The 14,079-nt window shown below is 23.5% G+C and overlaps 1 protein-coding gene across 2 annotated transcripts in view; it reads right to left on the reverse strand.

Annotated features, from left to right (window-relative positions):
- The window catches only part of LOC117177479 (pleckstrin homology domain-containing family M member 2), a 45,751-nt gene that overhangs the window by 27,183 nt on the left and 4,489 nt on the right, over positions 1 to 14,079 (reverse strand). Inside the window, exons 2-3 of one of the 2 annotated variants that reach the window (XM_033368202.1) lie at positions 11,620 to 11,815; positions 8,131 to 8,318 (exon numbers count right to left, since the gene is read on the reverse strand). In XM_033368202.1, coding sequence (XP_033224093.1) covers positions 8,131 to 8,318; positions 11,620 to 11,815 — 384 coding nt within the window. The remainder of the gene's footprint in view (positions 1 to 8,130; positions 8,319 to 11,619; positions 11,816 to 14,079) is intronic. The other variant, XM_033368203.1, reaches the window with a different exon arrangement.

A 14,079-nucleotide genomic window follows, 5' to 3' on the forward strand; every position in this document is an offset into this window, starting at 1 on the left:
AGAATTCTAGAAATTGTTTTAAATTTGTTTTAAATTTATAAATATTTTGGAAATTTTTTCAGAACTTCTAAATATCTGTCAAAATGAATTGATTTTTTTCTACAATCTTCAGAAAATCCTGTACATTTTAAACAAATTTCTTTACAATTTGGAAGTATAAATAAAATTGAACATTTATTATTTGTAGGCGAAACTTGAGTAATTTTTAGAGATATGTAGAAGTTTTGAAAAGATTCAAACTTAATGTAAAACTTGAAATGATATAGCCTAATATAAAACAAAATGCAGATTTTCGAAGATTTTAAACAAAAATATTAGATTATTTTTAAGAATTGTGAAAGGCTTTCAAAAAAATTTTTTAAATTTCTTAATATTCCTAGGAAAATGAAAAATTATTTTAAGAAAATATTTAAAAAGTTTTTTTTAAAGATTTAAACGAAATTTTAAAAAAAGATTCTAAAAGAATTTATGAACACTTTCTGAAATTTGCATGATAAATTTAATCTTTTCAAAACTCCTAAATATCTCTTAAAATTACTCAAATTTTTTCTACAAATATTCATTTGTAAATTATACATAAAAATTTAAAAAATTCACTTTCAAATTAAGCGTTTTTCGACATTTTAACGATTCCAGGTTTTCTATGTCAAACAATTCAGTTAAAGATCCTTTACTTTTAAATATTTGGTTTCAATATAATTTTCTGAAATAAAAATCCAAATAATGCTAAATATGCAATTATTAATCTTTTTTTTTAATTGAAAATTTCAATTTGAATGGGTTAAAAATGGAATATTTTAGACTAAAACAATATTTTTAATTTAATAAAATCCATTCATTAAGAATATATTATTATGAAGAAATATTTACATTGAAAATAGTTTATAAACTTTCAGTCACACGTTCACTTTTTTTTAATGGCTAAGACTTTCAAATTGAAACCGTTTAAGTTTTAACGTTAAAATCTGAAAATTCTTCAATTTTGAACTGGTTTAAAATCATTTTGTCGGATCGTTTTTGTTCACTTTTTATTACTTAAAGTACAGACGAATTACAGAATTTATTTCTTTATCAAATAAAAATGGTTTTTATCCAACATTTTTAACACCAAAGGCTTTTATTTTTTATTTGCTCAAGTCTTTAAGAAAGCTTTTAAAAATTTTTTTAAATAAAAATGTAAGCTTAGAAATGAACATTTTTGAAGTAGGAAATTTTTGAAATAGGCATTGAAAGCTAAATAATAGCATAATTGAAAAACTTAAAAATTCAACTAATTATTTAAAAACTGTAATAAAATGTAAAACTAAATAACTGTTTTTTTTATTTAAGAAATTAACTAATATGTTTAAGTAACTAATGCCATATATTTTTAACTAAATAGTTGAATTCTCAACTAAAAAAGATAAAATTTCAAACAAAGAATTGAATTTGGAACTAAAATCCAAAAAAGAGTAAATCTCAAAGAAAAATATAATTGTTGATATTTAAACCGTGACAGATCATAATTTAAGTAAAAAACATTTTAATTCAACCAAAAACTACGCATTTTCGCCTAAGAAAGAATTTTAGTCAAGAGAAAGAAAAAATCTTAACCAAACTGTTGAATTTTTAACAAACAAAAAGAAAATGAATTTCCTTCAAAATAGTTGAAATGAATTTTAAACTAAAGTAATGAATCTATAACCACGAAAATTATTTTTTAACGAAACACCTAATAGTGAATATTTTTATCAAAAAATAATTTAATTAAAATTTTTTAAAAACAGTTGAATCCAACCGAAAAGACGAGTTTTCAGAAAAATATTCAAATCCTCAAAGAAAACAGATTAATTTTTAAACAAATAGTTCAATTTTCTAACTAAAAAGGCGAATTTTCAACAAAATTATTGAATTGACAACCTAGAAATACAAAATTTGTAATAAACAGTTCAATTTTCGACATAAAAACTTTTATTGTCAACAAAACAATTGAATTTCCAACTCAAAAAGATTATTTTTCAACAAGAGTTGCATTTTCATCCAAGAAAGATTTTCTAGTCAAGAAAGACAATAAATTTTATCTAAAATGTAGAAGTTTCAAGCCAAAAAGTCAATATTTTTACAAAACAGTTGAATTTTCAACATAATAATTAAATTTACAAAAAAAGATGAATTTTCAATCAAGAAGATTGATTTTCTACTAAAAAATACGAATTCTTAACAAAAAATATAAATTTTTAACCAATTAGTTAAATTTGTAACCAAGGAGCTTAATTTTCTACCAATAAAAATAATTTTTCAACAAATTACATTAATTTTTAACCAAATAGTTGCATTTTGAAACTAAAAGAGACCAATTATTAACCAAAGATGGAATAGTTATATATTCATATAACAGAATTAATTTTTCATTAAAAAAATTTTATTAAAAAAAACCAATTTTCGAAAAAAACAGTTGAATTTCCAACGAATTAGTTAAGCTTTCAGTTTAAAAAATTAATTTTTAAAAGAAAAAACTAACTTTCCATTAAAATTATGAATCTAAAAATCAAAAAATAAATTTTTAAGGATGCCGTTCAACTTTCAAGTAAAGTGTTGAATCTGCAACCTAAAAAACTGAATTATTCTCGACAAAAAATTTAATGGTTGATGTTTCAACCAAGAAAATATGATCATTTTAAATAAAAAAATCGTTGAAGTGAAGCAAAAAGTTGAAAATTCTATCGAAAGAGAGAATTAAAATGGCGAATTTTCAACTAAGAAATATTTTTTAGTAACTAAAAATATCATATATTAACCAAAATTAAAATAATTAAATTTCCATGCAACAGATTTACTACCAATAAAAAAAAGGATTTTCAAATATCTTACAATATTTAAAGAAAAAAAGGGATAGAGTTAGGAAATTTTTGAAAAACTAAAGTTGAAGTAATTTTATTGTTATTATATAATTGGAAATGGAACTACTTAATTTTTTTAACTGAAAATTTAACTCAAACTTGTGTAGTTCAAAATTTATCTTTTTCAGTTAAAAATTCAAATATTGTATTTTATTGAAAACTCAAATTTTTTATTCTCTTTTTGATTGAAAATTCCTTTAAAAATTCAAATAATTGATTGAAAATTCATGTAGGGGAAATCACCTTACAGCATATAGAAAAAAAAATAAACAGGATTTAACTGCATCAGATAACAAATATAAAATAAAATTTTCTTTTTAACTAATTTACTTGAATTTTTCATCATTTTAGTTATAAATTCATCTTTTCGCTTGAAAATTAATTTTTATAACTCAAAATTTATCTTTTGGTTCAAACATTTTTTTTTTATTATTTAGAATTAATTTTTTAAGCGAAATTTTAACTGTTCCAGTTTTGTCCAAAATTTATCTTTTTTGATAGATATTAAATCTTCTCGGTTAAAAATGATACAATTTCGTTGAAAATCTACTTCATCTTTTTCATTAAAAATTCATTTCTGTGATTGAAAATTCCTTTAAAAATTAAAATAATTGATTGAAAATTCATGTAGGGAAATCACCTCGCAGTATATAGAAAAAAAAACAAACAGGATTTAACTGTATCAGTTTCCAAAAATAAAATAAAATTTTCTTTTTAACTAATTTAGTTGAATTTTTCATCATTTTGGTTATAAATTCATCTATTAGATTAAAAATTAATTTTTTGAACTCGAAATTTATCTTCTTTAGTGGAAAATTCATGTTTTTTGTTAAAAATTTATCATTTTTGGTAGAAAATTCCTCTTATTAGTTGAAAATCGACATTTATGGTTCAAATTTTTTTTTTTCTTATTTAGAATAAATTTTTGAACCGAAATTTTAACTGTTCCTGTTTTGTCCAAAATTTATCTTTTTCGATAGATATTAAATCTTCTCGGTTGAAAATTATACAATTTTGTTGAAAATTTACTTCATCTTCTTAATTAAAAATTAATTTCTGTGGTTTAAAATTCACTTGAACTATTCCATTTCTTGTGGAAATTTACCTTTTTTTATAGAAATGTAATCTGTTTTGTTAAAAAGTGATCTGTTTTGTTGAAAATGTACCTATCCTATTTTTTGCTAGGAATTCATTTATTTGTTTGAAAAAAAAAAAATTGTTAAAAATTCCTTGTGTTTTTTTTATAGGAAATTCATCTTTTGTGTTGAAAATTCCACTATTTGGTCAAGAATTCATATTTTTAGTTGAAAATTCATCCGCGTGATTAAAAATTAATTTCTTTGGCTAAAAATTCGTTTATTTTTAGTTGAAAATTAATTTTTTCAACTGAAGATGTAATTATTTCATTTTCGCTTGAAAATTTATATTTTGCGATAATAATTAATAAATTTGGCCAAAAACTTTTTTTGTTTTTAATTTACTTTTTTAACTGCAATTTGAACTATTCTAGTTTTTTTTTTTGTAAATTTATCATTTCTAGTTGAAAATTTATATATTTTATTGAAACTGTATCTTTTATGGTATAAAATTCATCTTTTAGGTTTAAAATTAAATTACTTTGTTGAGAATTTAATTTTTTAAAGTTAAAAAATGATTGTTCTAACTGAAAAATTAACTCTTCTATTTTTGGTGTACAAAAATAATTTTTTGGATGAAAAAAATAGATTTTGTTAAAAATTAGTTTTTTTTTCCTGATTAAACGTTTATTCTTCTAAAATTTTAACTATTCTAATTTTGCTTGAAAATTTATCATTTTTAGATGCAAATTAATGTACTTTGTTGAAAATTAGTATTTTTGGTAGAAAATTATTCTTTTTGGTTTGGAAATTCAACTATTTGGTCAAAAATTCATATTTTTGATTGAAGATGTAACTATGGTTATTTTAAAAGTAAAATGTTGTATCAAAATTAAAACAGTTAATAAAATTTTCCATGAGAGTGCTTCAAAGATACAGAATCCTTAAAAATATCCATCATTGATGGACGGATGTTATTTATTAGCACGATAATTGTAACAGAGGGATGATATTCCTATCCAAGAAGGATAGAGAAGGAAGTAAGAAAAGCTTCATAAAAATGTACTGTTCTGCTTATAAGATGACTCTGAATCTCAATTATAAACAGGTTTACTTTGAGCTTTTCTTAAAATAGCTTTTAATTTGTGATTAATATTCGCAAAACGAAGCTGATAAAAATTATAGGACACAAACACAGTGTTGGCGTATTTATTAACCCTTTGACCACTAATAACCTGATAACAACAATATAACAATAAAGTAGGTGTGGAAAATAATACGTTTGTGGTTTATCTCCGCTGATTTGGTTAATGCTACTTTTTTCAAACCTTGATGTGATAAAAAATAAATGATGAAAGAAAGAAAAAAAAAAGAGATAAGCGAGACTTTAGATAGTAACTAGAAATTATTTTGAAATTTTCAATAAGCATGGAAGGTAGAAAATAGTCCTATTTAATCAAATTGGTGGAACGAAATTCTTGAGAATTATGCACTCATTGTTGTTGCATTTTGCATGAATGTGACTTTAAGTGGCTGTTTTCAATTTGTACTTTTGAATTTTCTGGAAATTTGCACAACATAATTTCCAAATAAGGAATTTTCATCCTGGAAATTTATTTCTAAAAGAAAGAATTTGAATTATGAGTGTTTCTTTAATAATAAAGGAACCATTCTGTTCTTTACTTTTTGATTGTAATTTTATTTGTTGATACAATTTATGTCTAAATGTTTCTAAATATTATACATAAAAAACAAATTTTTTATTGTAGATGTTTTTTTTTTAAATTGGGGATTAATTCTATTCTTAAAATTTTACTTAGCAGATTTCAATATATGTCGAAAAAAAATCTCAACAATTTTAAGACTTGTTAATTTCTGCAGGATTTAAAAAAATTTTAGGGAAATTATGAACGATTTCAAAAGATATTTCAGTTTTTAAAAAGATTAAAAAATAATTTAAAATGCGATTTTAACCAATTTTAAATACAATTTTGAAGTTTTTCAAAAGGATTTCTAAAGGTTTTAAGATAATAACATTTTATTCTTATGATTTCAGGGAAAATTTTTATTGATTTTTTATATTGAAAAAATTTATTTCAAGCTAATATTTTTTAATATTTTAAAACATTTCAAATGATTCCCTCAATTTTCGGAAAATAATTTAGAAGATTTTAAAGCAAAACGTTTCAATTTTACAGGATTACAAAACTTTCGAAAATATTCGAAAAAATTTTTAAAAACTATTTATAAATTTTGAAAATTTACAGAAATAATTTTTTCAGATTTCTGAAAAAAATTTTTATGATTTTTTATTTTACAAAATTTAATTTAAGAGAATATATAAAGAGCTTTCAAAAAAGATACCGAAAGATTTTCAAAATTTACAAAAAAGAATCTGGAACTTTTTCAAAATTTTAGAAAAAATTTCAATCATTTAAAAATATATCTAGAAGTTTTTTTTAAATTTAAATGTTTCAAAAAGTTGAAAGCAAAATGTAAATTTTTGAAGATTTCGAAATAAAATTTTAAAGTTTTTTAATAAAGATTTTGAAAGGTTTCAAGATAATAAAAAGATTTTCTTTCCTGATAATATCAGAAATTTTTATTCTAATTCAATTCTAAATTAGTATTTTGCATTAAATATGATTTTTTTCATGAAATTATAATTAAATTATAAGTTTGAAAATGCAAAATTTGTTAAAAAGTCCAACTAATTTCTTAAAAATGCCCTTGTTTGATTGAGAATTCATCTTTTTTGGTTGAAAATTCCACTCCTTAGTAAAAAGTTGATCTAATTTCTTAAAAAATAATAATCTTAGTTATAGATTCATCATTTTAGTAGAAAATTCGTCTTTTAAGGTAGAAAATGCATGTATTTGGATGAAAATTAATCTTTTTTTTTTAATTCGTATTTTCGGGTTAAAAAATTAAACTGTTTTGATGAAAATTATACTCTTTTGAAAAATATTTTTTATTAAAAATACAAGTGGTGGAAAATGAAACTATTTCGGTTGAATTCAACTGTTTTTGATTAAAAATAAAAATCGTTTTGGATAGAAATATCAACTACTAAATTTTTCGTTAAAATTTCATCTTTTATGTTTAATAATTAAAGTATCAAGTAAAAATATTACAGTTTTAACAAGATAGATGAATTTTAAAGCAAAAATGAAATAGCTAAATTTGCAGTGAAAAAGATTATTTTTCAACCAAAGTGATGGGTTTTCAACCAAGAAAACTAATTGTCGATCAAAAAAGACGCATTTTTAACAAAATACATACATTTTTCACTAAAGAAGATAATTTTTTAGCAAAAAAAAAAAATAATTTTCAACCGAAAATAAATTTTGAACATATTTTTTTTTAATTTTCAGTTAAAACAATTAATTTTCAAAAAAAAACTTAAAGTAGTTAAACTATCAACCAAAGATATGAGTTCACAATAAAAAATATAATAATTGATATATTAAAGAAAAAAGATTTTAATTTATATCAGAATCAGTCGAACTCAACCAAAGAAGATGAATGTTCAATAAAATAGTGTCATCCTCGAACAAGACCGAATTTTTAAGATAATGTTTGAAATTTTCACTGGATTAGTTAAATTTCCAGGAAAATATTAATTTTCAAACAAACAAAAAAACGAATTCTCAACAAAATACTTAATTTTTCAACCACAGAGATGAGTATTTAATTAAAAGGACTATAGAAAAATAAAAATTTTAACAAAAGAGTTGAACTTTTTAACCAAATAATTTTTAATTTTTAACTAAAAATATTTGTAACTAACAAAGATTTTTCAGTTGAGAGAATAAAAAATTCAAGAAAACTGCTTAATTATTTCCAACAACAAAAAAACAATGATCAACTTAATAGTTAAATCTAGTATTATAAAGTTACTTATACAAATGAAAAACATTGTTCTTTAATTTTATGTTACCATATTAAAAAAAATTCGAACACGCTCTCGAAAAAATTTCCTGGCTAAAAAGTATCCCTGACAATTCCAGGGATTTTATTTTTTCTTGCAAATTTAATCGCAGCTTCAAAAAAAAGGGACGGAAAATGGAAAAAAATCTCAAATATAGGGATTATAGGAGATTTTAAGAAAAATAGGGGGAAAAAAAGGAAATAGGGGAGTGACTGTGATCCCTGTTAAAAAAAAATTAACTTACTAATTGTAGCGTGAAAGACACATTCTCTAGACCAGCTAAGAGATTAATGAGCTGATTGGTTCTGTCAGCATCTCTGACAAGAGCATGTGAAAAATACTGTTTCTTCAAGTTTGGAGTATCTCGTAGAAGACACGCTAAGTAACTTTCGAAACTTCCTTCACTCAGAGTGTGATATAGCCAAGCTCGACCTGAAATAATAATAATAATAACTTTATGAACATTCAGAATCATTATTTTTTATTTTTTTATATAACTTTTATAACAATTAGATCACAAATTTAGCAACCCTAATTGTATTGAGGCAGATATTTTGGATAATAAATACCTGTGGGAAAAATAAGGTGTAGAATTAACAAATATAATAAAAAATAATAAAGTTCAATAAATATAAAGAACGAGTGAAAAATTACAATTTCCGACAATTTAAACTCACGAATAATAAACATCCTGAATAATAAAATTCCCGAATTGGAAATTTCACGAATAATAAAATTCCCGAACAGTTTATAATATTATCGAATTGAAAAATTCTGGACAATTTATAATATTACTGAATTTGAAAATTCCTGACAGAAAATGACCTAATTAATAAATTTTCAAATTTAAACAATTATTATTTTTTATAAATATGATTTATTTATTAAAAATACATTAAAGTTTCTAAAATAATTTTTTGAATCAAAAATAACAATTGGGAAAAAAAATTCACCCAGAAATATATTTTTTCAAATTATTTTTATTTTCTATTCAAGCCATAATTTTAGAACTTCAAAATTGTTTTAAATCTGAATTTTTCTAGTTCAGATATTTTATAATTCGGCAATTTTCTGCCGGGAATTTTGTAATTCAGGAATTTTACAGTTTCTGGAATTTTATTTTTCCAAATTTTTCAGTTTTCCCGAATATAATTTTAAGTAATCGTCACTTAACCCTAAGTAATAATTGTTTTTAAAAAATTTACTTTTATTAATGTTCGTAACATCATTATTTCAAAAGCTGTGGAAAAATTTGACAGAACCAAAATTTTCTACAGTTTCAACAAAATTTTACCTTACACGCAAAAATCCTCTAGATTTAGCCGAAAAAACAAGATCTTTAGTAACTAAATTTTTTTTTAATTAAACAAATTTACTTTCCAGTGTGTTCGTAGGCCAGGAAAAACCTGGAAATCAAGGAAAATTCAGCGAATTTGATTGGTTAGGGAAAACTCAGGGATTATGGAGAAAAAATTTTCAAAACATATGGAATTTCCATAAAAGGCACTTTAAATAACTGGGAATCAAAATTAAAAATTTTAATTTGAAATTGCGTTATTCCGTTTATAAAATATTTTGTTATAATTTAAGTTGAAGATTTTATTATTTGGTTGCAAATTCAAGAATTTTATTTAAAAAACATTTATTTTGGTTTTCAACCGTTTTGTTAAAAATTCCTCTTTTTGGTTAGAAAATTCGACTATTTTATTGTTTTTCTAATTTAAAATGAACATATTTTTCGGTTAATATTTTCACTATCAGATTATTCCTCGACATTTTTTTTTAATTCAATTACTTGAGTGAATTTTGAACCACTTTGCTAAAAAAATATTTTTTTGTTAACGACTCTTTGTTTTAGTTGCAAAGTCATCTGTTTCGTTAAAAGTTCAAATATTTTGTTGAAAATTCATTCTTGTTTTGTTTAAAATTAATTTTTTAAAATTGAAAATGTAAATTTTACATTTTTTGTTGAAATGAATCTGTTTTAATTAAAAATTCGTCTTGTTTGGTAAAAAAACCAATCTTCTTGGTAGAAATCTTCCATTTTTTCGTTAAAAATGAAACTTTTACTTTAAAAATTAAAGTTTTTTGATTACGTATTTAACTGTTTTGTTAAAAATTTCTTTTTTTCAATTGAAGATTCATCATTTTAGTTGAAACTTCATCTCTTTTGTTGAAAATAAAACTATTTCGTTGAATATTTGTCTTTTTCGTAGAAAATTACTATTATCGGGTTGAGATTCAGCTGGTTTGCAGAAAATTCTTATTTTTGGTTCAAAATCTGTATTATCGGTTAAAATTTGAACTTAATAATTTGTTAAAAATTAATTTTTTCGGTTTCAGATCATGCACTTTGCTTGAAATTCGCCTTTTTGGCAGGAAACTAATGTTCTGGGTTGAAAATTCGACTTTTAGGTCGAAAATTTATCATTATAGCTTGAAAATTCAACTATTTGGTTAAAAATTCATCTTTTTTGGTTGAAGATTTATCATTTTAGTTGAAACACACGTTTTTGAAAATAAAACTATTTTGTTAAAACATTTTCTTTTTACTAGAAAGTTGATATTTTCGGGTAGAGAATTAAACTGTGGAGTAAAAAATTTTACTTTTTAAATGAAAATTGGTATTTTTTAATAACAGTTGAACTAACTTATAAAAAATTTATTTTTTCATTTGCAGATTCATAATTTGAGTGAAAAATTCATATCTTTAGTTGAAAGACTTTTTATATATTTTTTATATTTATATGAAAATTCATGTATTTTGTTTAATGTGCCACTATTTGGTTAAAAATTAAATTGTCTTTCAATACATTCAATTACTATTTAATTCAAAATGTAACTATTTTGTTAAAAATTGAATTATTTCGCCGAAAATTCAACTGTTTTATTAAACATACGCTTGCTTCCTACAAATACTCCCTTGATTTTAAACAAAAGTAATCTTTTTTAAACAATCAATACGTAGGTTTAAGTGTTGATGACTTAAAAATATACTCTTTGAACTTTATTACACAATATGCATTATACCATATGCTTGTTTATTTCATGGTACTGCTAAAGTAAATAGGTAAGGGGGTTTCTAATTACAAACTACTGTTACCGGCACCGAGAACATTCTATAGCTGAAGTGGTTCGTGTCAAGGCTAAGTTTCTACAATGTTCTCAGAGGGTCCCAGTGGGGCCAAAAAATGATACTGCGCAACTGTGAGAGTCGAATTTACGTAAACAGCTTCACGAAGAATACTAAGAAGAAGAAGGTGTTTAAGCATTTCACTTGGACACTTTCAAGGTTATATTTTGATTCTCCTTGCTTTTTGTACTGCCTCATATAGTTATGAGAAAAAAGTATCATTTATTGATTCCTTATAGATAATAATCCAAATAAAAAAATTCCTGTCTTTATTTGATACGTAAATAACCTGTGAAGCTGTTTCCAGAAAGTCGTCTCTCACAATTGCGCAATATCGTTTTGTCACGTCATCGCACCCCCCCGTGAACATTCTAGAAACTTAGTACAGACACGAACCATTTCAGCTAAAAAACGGTCTCCTTACTTATCAAACTGGTTAAAATTCTAGACAGTGTAACTGTAGATAACACACAATCATACAGCATCTAGCAGTTCATGAACTGTCTAGATATTTAATAAAATGTCTAATTAGGTCAAGTGGCTACAACAGATATTTAAGTAGTTAGTAGTAGTAGTTAGTATGCGGAGGAAGGAGTATACCTTTTCCAATAGATGTTAATACATTTTGCAAAGCATGTATTACTACAACAGTATCTTGGTGTGACAGTTCTCGCGCCGTACCCCAATATCCATGCCTTTCAATGCGTAACCCATGTCGAAGGGCACGATCTAGCCAATAGACTAACCAGCAGTCTCCGTCCAAGACAACAGAGCCATGAAGGCTTTGGGCATATATCTAATTAGGAAATTATTAGTGATCAGTAAGTTACTTTTTAAAAGTAGCGTTACAACACGAAAAAAGTATTTAGTTATCGTTACTGTTTGAGTTACTTTTGCAATAAAAGTAATTATCGTTACTTTTTTAGTTACTTTTGTATGGGTCATTTCTAACATTTTTTTTTCAAGTAAACTTCGCGACTTTTTTGTATCTAATTCGACCCTACGGTAGAATCGAGGGGCACTGCTACAATCTGGTACAATTTATGCTATATAATCCCACGTAATATTGTGTAATTCCTGGTAATCTTTTGAAAATTTACATAAATTATGAAATCCCTTGTTCCCTGTAATTGCGGGGAAGTAACGTTACGAACTTTGATAACATATTTCGTACGTTCCGCGATGATAAATTTTAAAGAATTCTTTGTTTTTCTCTGTGTGTAAGAAACATACACTTTTTCCCCCTTTTCTCGGTTTTTTTTTTTTTTAATAAGAACTAAATTAATTGAACCCAGCAATAAAAATCAACTAATTTTTGTTGAATGTCTACGATTATATTTATGGTTCGGAATTAATCACGTTTTATTAAAAATTCTAGTATTTGGTTGAAAATTTGATTATTTTGTTGAAAATACAACTATTTTATTAAAAAGTCATCTTTTTTGTCAGAAATTCAGCCACTTGTTTAAAAGTTTAACTACTTTGTTAAACATACATTTTTTTGTGATGTAGATTCATCTCTGATCGAAAAATTAAAGATTCCTCTCTTTTTTTTACTTCTTGTTGAAAATTCGTTTTTTCTCGGTTGAAAATTAATTTTTTTAATAACAATTTAAAAATTTCATTTTTGGTTAAAAATTGATGTTTTCTAGTTAAAAATTAAAAACGTTTAAATTAATCTTGTTTGTTAGAAAATCAAAGAACTTGGTAGAAAATTAAACTATTCGCTTTAAAATTAACATTTTGGTCAAAATTAAACAATTTTCATGAAAATTTAACTTTTTTGTAGAAAATTATTTGTTTGTTACAAAATAAGATTTTCGGGTTGAAAATTAAACGTCATGTAGATAATTCGTCGTTTTGGATTTCAAATTAAATATTTGTCTGGAAAATTAATTTACTTTGTTCAAAATCCGTGTGTTATAGTAGAAAATTAATCTACTTGCTGGGAAATTCTTCTTTTTTAATGAAAATTAATCTACTTGCTGGAAAATTTAACTTTTTCAGTTGAAAATTCAACTAGTAGGTTGAAAACCCACTTCTGTTAAAAAATCGCCTTTTTTGGTCATAAATTCATCCTTTTTGGTTAAAAATGCAACTGTTTAGTTGTAAATTCATCTGTTTTGATTGACGATTTCACGAATTTAGTAGAAAATTAAACATTTCGGCTGAATATTAACTTTTTGTAAAAAGTTAATATTATTAGTTTAAATTTAACTATTTGGTTACAAATTTAAAATATTTAACTTTTTGGTAGAAGAATTACTTTTGAATTTCGAATTTAGTAGAAAATTAAACATTTCGGTTGAAAATGATCTTTTTGTAAAAAGTTAATACTTTTAGTTTAAATTTAACTATTTGGTTAAAAATTAAACAGATTTAACTTTTGGGTAGAGAAATAACTTTTGCGTTAAAAAATCATATTTTTGGATTAAAAACTCAAACGTTTTGTAGATAATTTGTCCTGCTTTAAAATTTAAATTTCAACAATTTTTTGAAAATTGATGCTTTTTTTATCAAAAATAAAACTATTTAGATCTAGTTTAATCTAGTTTCATTGATGATTCAACAATTTGGTAGAAAATTCAACTTTTTATTAGAAAATTTAATTATTGTTAAACAAATATATTTTTCGGGTTGAAAATAAACCATTTTATTAAAAATTAAAGTATTTCGTCAGAAATTCGGGATTTTTGGTACAACATTAATCTTTTCGCAGAAATATTCATATTTCTGGTTAAAAATTGTACTATTAGGTAACAAATTCATTTTTGGTAAAAAATTATTTCTTTCATCTGAAAATTGCACTATTCCATTTTTTGTTAGAAATTTGTCCTTTATAAGTAAAAAATTCAACTATTTGGTAGATAATTAATACATTTTGTTTTAAATAACAATTATATTTCAGCATTAATTCCGAGATTAAGCCTTCAAATTTTTGTATGTATATACGGTACTGTCCCTTATATTATTAGTGATTTTTATATCTTATTTTTCAGTCGCGTTTTAAAATTTTTAATCCGTTATTGTTGTATAATCTCGAATTAGTTGAGTTTAAAT

The sequence above is a fragment of the Belonocnema kinseyi genome, chromosome 7 (genome assembly GCF_010883055.1).
Source record: "Belonocnema kinseyi isolate 2016_QV_RU_SX_M_011 chromosome 7, B_treatae_v1, whole genome shotgun sequence".
Lineage (NCBI taxonomy): Eukaryota > Metazoa > Arthropoda > Insecta > Hymenoptera > Cynipidae > Belonocnema > Belonocnema kinseyi.